The sequence below is a fragment of the Chinchilla lanigera genome, unplaced genomic scaffold (assembly GCF_000276665.1).
Source record: "Chinchilla lanigera isolate Chin_1 unplaced genomic scaffold, ChiLan1.0 scaffold00024, whole genome shotgun sequence".
NCBI classification, from domain to species: domain Eukaryota; kingdom Metazoa; phylum Chordata; class Mammalia; order Rodentia; family Chinchillidae; genus Chinchilla; species Chinchilla lanigera.
Window position 1 is genome coordinate 8,496,938 of NW_004955425.1, and position 11,362 is coordinate 8,508,299.

The 11,362-nt window shown below is 33.4% G+C and overlaps 1 protein-coding gene across 1 annotated transcript in view; it reads right to left on the reverse strand.

Moving 5' to 3' along the window:
* The window catches only part of Pcdh15 (protocadherin-related 15), a 759,655-nt gene that overhangs the window by 53,415 nt on the left and 694,878 nt on the right, over positions 1-11,362 (reverse strand). Inside the window, exon 28 of the mRNA XM_013514752.1 lies at positions 492-707. Coding sequence (XP_013370206.1) covers positions 492-707 — 216 coding nt within the window. The remainder of the gene's footprint in view (positions 1-491; positions 708-11,362) is intronic.

Here is an 11,362-nt window from a genome sequence, read left to right on the forward strand (position 1 = left end):
GATGCATATTTCCAGTAATAATCCTATTAAATTTATCATAGAAAAGTCCATATAACCCCCATTTCTAAGGCAGTAGAGATTCTATGGATGTATGAATTTGTGTTAAATATTATAAATAAAAGTTAATACTGTACCAAACAGCATTTGGAAATGATCTACTACTGAACTTGTGCAGAGCCTAAGGGAAAATTAGAACAGAATAATGATATTTCTAACTATAGCCGAATAAAACTTAGTCAAGGATCATCAATATCATCAGTTGGTATTTTGATAGAACAGGTTAATCACTTCTGTTGAAAGGTAAATGGTTATGAAATGTTTCCTTTTATTTTAGTTACAAAAGGCTGAATGTTAAAAATCTGGATGAAGATTAATGGCATTTATGTTTTAGAAGAACTGTTACAAATTATTCTTAAAAGTATTGTAAGTTGTAACTCTACCCCCTGGCTAGTATTACATATACCTACTTTCTCTGATTTTTATTTACTTACAAGTACATCTGCTTTTCCACTCAGTCCCTTCCCATAGTCATCAGTCGCGATAACTTGAAACTTGAAGTAGGATCTCCTCATATTATGGAACAGCATAGCAGTTTTGATGAGCCCTGTGTATGTCTCCACCACAAATCCTTCTTTTCCTTCTTTGATTGGTGGTATTATGAGCCTGTATGCCATGGCACTATAATTCCCAGTATCTTTATCAGTAGCCTAGGAGAGAAAACAGAACAGATGTTATATACCATAGGAAAAAAAAAAATCCCCTTTTTAAAAGGTTCTCGTTTCTGTTTGCAACACTGTTATGGTTTGTGTCTAGATGTTCCCCCAAAGCCTCATGCAGTCGTGGGTTTTTTTCAGAGGTAGGTGAATCTAGTGTGTGATACTGTGATTATGGGTATGTGGTCAATTCACTGACTGGTTTAGCACTGGCCTAATCTCAGCTGCCGAGATGGAGTATGAAAAGGTCAGAGAAACACTGTTAAGGTTCGTTTGATGGTTTTGGTGTCTTCTGGTGCCATGAACTGTTGCCCCTCTTCCCTGTGCCACCGTGCTTGGGACCCAGTGGATTTTAGACTGAAACCTCTACAAACTGTGAGCTACTTAAACCCTTCCTTACTTACCTTTGGGCATTGAGTAATTTGTCCCAGCAAGGAGAGAAAATTAACTAAGACCAACTTGGGTAATGGTAACACAACCAAACTCTGCTAAAATTCATTTTTCAAATATTGCTATGTGTATTGTAGAAATTATTGCCCTAGTGTTCAATAGTTTTTAAAATGATAATGACTATAGAATTGTGAATACAATGGACACTGTAACCAGTAGCTGAGTGAGTCAACCAAATTTTTCATTGATTGGCTGATGAGTTAGACTCTGAGTTGTGATTCAAATCAATTTAAGAATAGGATTGGCTTTTTCTCCTAAAGATTGTTTTGGTGTAAAAGACATGTAAAGTGATCGTGCTTTTAGCATGTAGCCTAATGGGGATGAACATAAAGGATTACACCAGTATGTATCACATGAAATATGGCAAATCAAAGTTCAATGTTTTTAACAAATAAATGTAGGGATGTACAAAAGGATGTTAGTCGATGCTATACTGTAATTATAAAAGGTTAGACAACTGAACTAATTTGCTTTTTTAAGTTTTCAGTATCCTGCTTAACAAATTTGTTCCTGGTGGTAGGAGGATATAATCTCCATGTTTATATTTCTTACTGTTTATAATTCAAAAGGAGTAACTTGTTGTTGACAATTGTTCTATTTCTATATAGCTGTCACCATAATGTATTAGGCTGCATCTATGAGATCCATTTAAGGGAATTTTTTAGAAAGTAATTGTAAATTTATTTTAAAATGAAATGTTTGGAGAAAATGGTGATGAGGAGAATCTTAGAAAATTTGTGTAAGATGACATTTATATTATTCATTATATTAAACATGTAAGATATACATTTTTATCAATATTACTTTTTATGGTATAGCTACTATTTTTATTAATATTGTTCAATATCCTCACTTAAGAATGTGTAATTTGCCAATGCAAAGCTAAGAACTGCATGAAATGCTAAGAACTTCGTGAAAATAATTCTATTTTATAATAAGAAAAAATCTTATTGAAGAATATGTTGTTTTAATTAGATAAATTAATGCTATTCAGTAGCGTTTTCAGGGATAGAAATAATTTACAAGTAGGAACTAGCCATATATCACTACTGAATGAGGCTAATATGGTTAAAGTTTTGAAATTCTAATTAGATCTAGTTTTAATTAAATTTAAATAACCAAAGGCTAAGTAATAAGTACCAATATTGTAATGAAAACAGTGACATATTAAATAATCACAAATATGCATCAAGATACTCAATGAGTTAGACTTAGTTTCTAGTTTTTTTAATATTCTGATTATTTAAGACATTTCAGGATAATGCTATGTACCTGTAAACTGAGTTAATTTAAATTAAATAACCTAGATATTTCATTTTAGGGTCAAATGTTTCATGAATTTTTCAAAAGAGATAAAATTTTCAGCTTTAGAAAGGGCCTAAAACTATCACCTTTTTCTTTATGTGGCCTGTGTGATTTATATTATAGTAGAACTTAAGTTTTTGGTATCAGAGAAATGGTAATTAGATTTCAATTAGGTCACATCCTCACTTAAAGGAAAAAAGAAAAGAGCATAGGGGAAAAAGTTATTAAAGTTTTCCTTTTAAAGCTTTGAACTGTATGAGTTTTATTTATTTAATAAAGAAAAGCATAAAACATGAAAAGCATAGTCTCAACTAAAATTTAAAACCAAATCTAAATCAAATAGGCCAACACATTTCATTTATATACCTTGAGAATATTTAGAATTAATGCAAGTCAGTCAAAACTTTGCTGGCATATAAACTTTTTAAACTTCTGATAGTAATAGGACTTTCCTCTGAAACAATTTAATGTTTTTTTTTTTTTTTTTTTTTTTTCTTTTTGGTTTTTCTCCGGTACCGGGAACCGAACTCACGACCTTGCGCTTGCCAGGCAGGCGCTTTTGCCGCTGAGCTAAATCCCCAGCCCCTAATTTAATGTTAATATGTTTTACTTAGGCATAACAAACATGCCAGAAATGTATACAAGATGTAAGTGAACAGCTTGATAAAATTTTGTAAAATATGCACACATTTGTGACCAGTGTCTGCATCAAGAAATTAAAAGAAAGATAAATAATAGGAAGTAGACAGGCAGATTTTTCTGAAAAGAGAAAAGGATTAAGTGGCGGAAGGAAGGGGAGGGAGGAGATAGGGATGGAATAAAAGAAATTGGCACGTGTTATGCACATACACCAACCTCACACAGGAATGTGGACATCGTGTACTAGAAGCATATACTAACGATCTAAGCTAAGAATGAAGGAACAAACCATCCTCAGAGTCCCAAAATTCATCTGATTTCCTTTGAGTCATACACTTCCTCAAGGAAACTACCATCCTGCTACCATTCTGACTCTGCCATTGATTAGTGATCTCGCTTTCTTTTTGGTTTTTGAGACAAGATCTTGCTATGTGTCCCAGGCTGGCCTCAAATTTGTGGCAATCCTCTTGCCTCAGCCTCCCAAGTGCTAGGATTTCAAGCATGTGCCATCAGACCAGACAGTTATGACTATTTTGAAACTTTTTATTGATGGAAGCAGAATCTGTTCTATGTTATGTCTGAACTCTTTCACTCAACTTGGTAATATTCTGAGTTTTCCATTTTAAACTAAATGCTGCATTGTAACACAATCCCATTTTCTTTTTGTTTTTTGTTTTTTGCTTTTTGTTTTGCTTTGGTACCAGGAATTGAATTCATGACCTTGTGCTTGCCAGGCAGGCGCTGTACTGCTGCGCTAAATCCCCAGGCCCTACACAATCCCATTTAGAAAAGATGGTTACAATAAAATCATACTGATCGGTACGTTAAGATACTTTATACAATTGTTATGGTTAAACCTATGTCAAGAAACGACTTCACTTCATAACATTCTTAATGCATTAAATTATAACTAAAGGGCTGGGGATTTAGCCCAGCGGCACAGCGCCTGCCTGGCAAGCACAAGGTCATGAGTTCAATTCCCAGTACTGAAAAAAAACAAAAAATAAAAAATAAAAAATAAATAAATAAATAAATAAATTATAACTAAAAACAGTCATCTTTTAAATGATTAAATTATTTTTATAGCATTCTGTATCTGAAACATTTAATGTAAAATTTCACTGTGAAATTAGTCATTGTAATCCAAAATATTAATTTTATTTTCTAAGTTTTCAAAGTAAACACCCCACAGTGATATCTAAATTTCAGAAATGAAGTCTACTGGACTTTTGAAAAATTATAATACTTTATATGTATACTCATTGTAATGCCCAGATCTTATTTCTGGAGATAATTCATTCAGGAAAGGTGCAAGGATCCTTAGCATTCTTTCAAACCTCTACTGTGTTCCAAGTATGTACCATGGAGTACTAGTAAGGTAAAGAGGGAATGGCCAAAAATCAAGTGGATTTTGTCTGCACCTACGAACAATTTAACGAATTATCAAGTTTAAACTTGAGTCTACTTGGTTTATAACAAATTTATGATTTAGCAGCCAAATCTATTTATATGACATAACACTGGCTGGTGTGGAGTGCACTGTGTCAATTTTCCACAGATAAACAAATATGCATTTTATAAAAGAAATGAAAGATAGGATGTGTTTAAATGCACAGAGTCACATCAGAAATATAAATAACAAAAATCAGAGAGTAATTTTAAATCTGAGTTAAGATATAAAAGTTCAGTAAGATTTTTAACTACGTGTACTGTATCTACTCACTTTCTAATTCTAATAATTTTAAATTGACTTTTTAAGTTATTTTTGTATTATGCTTTGTAGTGAGATGGGCTCCAAAGTCATATGTGATTTTGAAAAAAGTTTTGATTTCCTTATCTGCAAAATAAGAATATTCCCTAAGAATATTTCAAGATATATATATGTATATATTTTCAGACAATACAATAACTGTCATAATAATCACAAATCTTAGCATAGTGTTCAAAATGTTTAATATTTTCTCAAATCATGATGTGTACCCATGAGAACAGAAATTTAAACCTACAATAAATATATAGTCTTATTTCTTTAGTCTTTAATCATAAACATATAACTCCCCTAACAGGATAATCCATAAATATGTTTTTCTTATAGAGCTCAAAATGTTCTCTGTATAACTTATTTGTTTGTTTATTTGTTTTTCTGGTTTTTTTTTTGAGACAGGTTCTTGCTGTGTAGCTCAGATTGGCCTTGAAATCACTATATAACCTACATTGGCCTTGAACTTGCAGCAATTCTCCTGCCTCTGCTTCCCAAGGTTTGAGATTACAGGAGTGTGCCACCATGCTCAGGTGATTGTTTTTTTGAGGCATGGTATTGCTATATAGTTCAAGCTGCTTTTGAACTCAGTATGTAGCCCCATCTGACCAGGAAAAAGCTCTTATTTTTAATGTGTCTTCAGTTCCACAAATTTCCTGCTCGCATCCATTGTTTCAGAATTTGTCTTCGACTATATCATGAAGTCACAGGGAATCACACTGTTCCCATTTCTTTGTTCCATCACAACCGGATCTGTTTCCTTAGCTCAATCTAATCGTGAGTTTATTCCTGGTGAGTTCAGAGTGCAGAAATTAAATAATCAGACAGATGAGTGTTACTTTACATCCGTAGTCTCTGAAGTCAACTATGCCTTTATTCTATTTAAAAAGTTTTCTCTATGTAGTAATTTCTCATCCCCACACCAAAAGTTCACTCTTTAATTTACATATTTTACAATCTCCTCTGAAGACAAAGAGGCTCTAATTTTCATAGAAATGGATGAAACCAAGTGTGAGATTTCTCAGCTTCTCATAATGTAACTAACGTGATCTGTATCTCCAATGACACCATCACTACCTTCAAATTCCATGGCAGCAGCTCACATTGAAGGTACTTATGTGCTCACCTCAGTCACAGCCCTCTTTTCCCATGTTATGCTCTATTCATCTTTGACCTTTAACCCTTTTCTTCTAAAGACTATGCAATACATTAGATCCTTCCAATGAAAACAAACAAAACTTTTACTTTGTCCACACTTCTGACACTATCCCAACTTCCATACCTGCTTTTCATGGTTCAGTTTCTCAGAAACATTAACTATAATCACTCTACCCAACACTTTGCTTAACAATCATCCCTTAAATGCAGCCATATCTCTAACTATCCCAGCCACTGAATCCACTGAAATCAATCCACTGAACTCAGCCTCGCATTAAGAAGTCTGTTGCTCTGTTATAGTATTTGCAAACATTACCACTGCTTTTTCTGCCTGCTAATGTTTATTGAACACTTGCAATTGGCCAAGTGCTATATAAAAACTTTATATACATTATATCATTATCTGTAACTTCATTTCCATTGAGTAGGTTCTATCATTATTAACATTTATGTATTTATTTATATTTTACCAGGAATGGAAACTATGTGTGTGTGTGTGTGTGTTTGTGTGTGTGTGTGTGTGTGTGTGAGAGAGAGAGAGAGACAGAGAGACAGAGTCTCACTAAGTCACTAAGTTGCCCAGACTAAGCTGAAACTTGTAACCCTTCTTCCTTAGCAGCCCAGAAGGCTGGGATTACATGTGTATGCCACCATGCCCAGTTGTTATTTTATAAATGAACAAATGAAGACAGAAAGATTAGTAAATTTTCCATAATCAAAGATGGCAGATAGCACAGTTGGGCAGAGCTCACTATAAAACTACTGTATTCAGTAGGTCAAACTAAATTTTGGAATAAAATCCCAGTGAAAATAACAGATAACTCTGAGCAAATTATCCTGAGAATTCTTCCTAGATGGATAAGGAGATGGAAAGAAAATAATAAATATGTTTTGTGCTTATGGCCCCTCCCACCATTTAGGTGATAAAACTCAGTCCACAGTGTGATGCTATTTGGAGATTGGACCTTTGGGAGGTGATTAGTACATGAGCTCAGAGCCCTCCTGATGATTCTAGTGCCCGTATAAAGATCCCAGAGAGATACTCTATGCCCTTCAGCTGTGTGAGGACATAGAAGAAAGTCAGCCATCATTGAACCAGGAAGCCAAGTCTCACTAGACGCCGAATCTTTTGGTACTTCAATCCTAAACTTTCAAGCCTTCAGATCCACAAGAAATGAACGTCTCTTTCATATAAGGCAATCTATTTTACTCTGTTACCATAGCCAGAATGGACTCATGAAGGCAAGAATACAGAAATATTATTACTGTTTGTGGCTTATATTTAGGTGTTGTTTTTTTTCCTCAAATGGATGAAGACTAGAATTTAATACACCTAGTCTTGAAGAGCTCATGGAGTAAGTGAGGAAGTCCAAAGCAAGCAGGATAGGAAATCTAGTAAGACTCACTCACACAAAACTAAACTCTCACTGTAGGAATGAAAGATAAAACCATCTCTTTTTCTTACCTCCCAATGCCACCACCACTGCAGAACGTCAAAGATTACTGTTTGGCTTATACTGTTTAGCTTAAACTTTGACATTGAGTGCAATGAAGACCAAACTTCCTTCAGATTTTTAATCAGACATACTTGTATGAGTTTTCAGCATTTATTTACAAACTATCAATTTATCCAACTCAAAGAAAAATGGTGGTATTCTGAATTTGTTTAATCCAAAAGGCCTGAACTCTACTTGAATAAATGGGCAAACCACATTCTAAGAATTCAAGAGTCAGGCTTGATTTGGGAATGACTGTCCCGGCACCCAACCTGTTCACCAGTAGCGGCACTGTTCTCAGTGCAGACCCAGCTCGACAACGGGGCTGCCCTCAGTAAACACAGGCTGCTGTAAAAGAAATAAGATAGAGCACAGAATCTTCCAAGCACTGAGACATCTAACAATACCCAATGTGTACACCGGATACCCCAAAGACTTTGCCCACTTTGGCACAAGATATTTAGAGGACTCTGACCACAGATACTTGTGAAGATCTTCCCACCTAATGTCCCTTGCCTTCTTTCAAGTCCTATAAGGAAACCCACCTCTCTTTGTTCCCTGCAGATGAGTTTTTTGTCCTCTGTCTGCACTTACTGAGATCTTAAACCCTATGCTTTATTGCTTTTACAAAATCCTCATAAATGGTCTGTAGTTCAGGTTCTTCCTTACATTAAGAAAACTGATCCTAGATTGATAATGATTCAGGCTTCCTGGGTAAGAACATTAAAAAAAATCTTATCTGCAAGCAATGCCTAAAATATTCTAACTAATAACATTTCCCAAAGGATTAAATGAGTAAAAAATTCTCCAACAAGAAACAAAATTCTATGTGTATGTTGTGATAACACATTTATTCCCATAACCATTTCAGGTATGTGAATAAATTGACATAGAGTATGAAGCAAATACATTTAATACATTTCAGTAAATTATAAACATCTTTAAAAATATGACAAAGAATGAAAAGATTTAAGACATTGTAGTTTCAGATCATAATGTTTAGTGAAATAAATCATATGGTTTCTCTTACAGGAGAAACTCAAACTATAAATAAACAGCAATGAAAAAGGTAATAGGAAATAAGGACACAGATCTTTTAAAAATGGAAGGAGGCCAAGAGATAGAGGAAAAGAGGAATAGAAAAGCGGAAGAAAGAGGAATTCAGAAGTGCTGTACAAGGGAATGAACTCCCCATGAGGAACATGATCATCACACCCTGCAAACACGGGCTAGCAAAAACTGAAAAGTGAAAAATGAAATATTTGGAATGAAAAACTCAAAAAAAGGTAGGGTTGTTAACAAATTAGGCACAGCTGACTATGGAATTAATATACTAAATCATAGGACAAAGAATATTGTCCAAAATGGTTCACAGAGATACAAAGATGGAACATATTTTTAAAATCTGTCATATATAAATTAAAGAGCTATAGTCTGGTAAATATTTGATCAAATGTCAAAATAGAGAAAGGGAACAGAATTTTCCATAATCCTTATAGATATATTGTTAAGAAACAAACCAATTAACTTCAAATGTGGTAAATAAGTCACCCATAGAAGTCACAAACAATGGCAATCTCTGTGTCAAAGAGCACGCAGAAAATCCTATACTACATTTTCAGACCCAAAGTGGTGTTTTCAAAAGATTCAGATAGAGTTAACTGACAGCCCCTTCTCAAAATCAACATTTAAAAGAAGACAATAGGAGGAAAAAACTTTACTGTTCAGATAGAAAATAACTGACAAATTTTAACCATAGACCTAATGAAAATAAATCTTTCAAAAACAATGGTGAGATGAACACATTTTCAGATATTTAAGGGGTTTACCATGAAAAGAAGCCAGGGGAAATTCTCAGTTATGTGCTTTATATGAAAGGCATGCTATTCCAGGTGAAAGAACTAACATTTTGGGAATAAAAAGAAATCTCAGAGAAAGTGGCAAATTTAAATTATCATAGGCTTTAAAGTGCAGTATTTGGATGACAGATGGTTAAAAAAATGTGTGTAAGACATTCAAGCTCAGTAAGATAAACACTGGAAAGCAACTGATTAGAGTTAAATATTATAATATTCTTAACGTTGTTCAGGATGAAGGAAACATTGAATTTTAGGTAAAAAAATACATGTTAAAATTTGTAAAGTAACCCCTATGAAATAGAAACAGAGTATATACTTCTAAACTATACTGGGGACATGTGAAGAAAAACTATCCAGATACAAGATCTTTTAAAAAGGAAAGAAAAAGAAATTTCAAAAAATGACAATCCAAATATAAAAGAAAATGATAGGGGGTAAAATTGACATAGAAATTCATAATTAAAACAAATGTGATTCAATCTTCCTTTTAAAAGATAAGGCTGGGGGCTGGGGATTTAGGAGGTGGGGATTTAGCTCAGAGGCACAGCGCTTGCCTGGCAAGCATGACATTGTGAGTTCGATTCCCGGTACCAGAAAAAAACCACACAAAAAAAGATAAGGCTAATCATGTGGAATAGCTCATACTGTACTGTAAAACATCATTCCCATGAAAAGGAATTGAAAGCATAAACCAAAATTAGTTTGTATTTAATTCAAAATTCATTTTTCAGAGAGAATTTTCCCTATTGGGTTTCTGAAGGGGAGTGAAGGAACAATTCGTATTTTAAAATTCCAACAACTTTAGATGATTTTATGGGTGAGAACAACCTGTTTAAAAGGAAACTATTTGCCAAAATATCATCAGTGAACTCAAACATGAATAAAGTAAAACAGCCATATTTTTAAAATATATTATAAACTCTCATGAATATGAGTATTGTTTTCTTAAAATTGGGAAAATTCATTGAGATATTCTAGTAAAGGCATAAATAAATTCTATAATTTATTAGTAATAATAGAACACCTAATAATTTTGATTAAATTGATGCTTAAAAATTAAAACTGACCCATCAGCAAAATTCTAAATGAATCAAAATTACTAAAGAATCAATGCCATTTTAATGATACCATCAGATTCTTTATAATAAAAAATCCATACTGTGCTCAAGACAGTCATTAATATTTAGTACAGGTGATCATGAAAAGTTCAGTTCACTGACTTTTATGAGTTTCCCTTAGCAAACAGAACTAGGAGAGTTATGCTTAGAGTTGTTTAAAAGGAATAAAAGGCAAAAAGGAATATTATCATTATACTTACTGTAATTATATTTTTAATGAAAGCTTAGTATAAGCAACCACTTACCATTTCTAAGACCTCATCTGGAATTTTTAATGCACACAGGTGCCCAACATTAAGAGAAAATATCCAAATAATTGCCTCTGTCATACAGGGGAGTAAGAGACCAGTAATTTCCTAACAGTCTAAGTAACTGTTCCCCTCTGTTTCATAAGTGAATACAATGGATGCAGAAATATTAGTGGAATAATTAGTGATGTCCTAAGAACCTCCAAACCAATTAAAGTCCCATATTGCTAACTTTAACATTAGCTTCTCAATTACACCGATTTTAACATTTAACAACGTTGAAGACTCACTTTCCTCCAGTTAGAGTGAAAGTGTTTTCAGAACTTAAGAGCAAAAGTACTCAATGCTCACACTTAAACTTAATAGTGTTAGTATGTCAAGCTGTGATTCCAAGGACAGAAAAACAGAACTTTGGCATTTTAAATACATTTTAATATTTTTTTTAGTTTTAGACACTACATGGAAACCTTTATTTTAGACAACATGCTCAACATATGATAAAATATAAAAAAGACAATATTAAATGGATTGATCTATTTATGATTATTAAGATTTTTGAAAAAAAGAACACTAATTTTTCTTCTTCTTCTTCTCCTCCTCCTCCTCCTCCTCCTCCT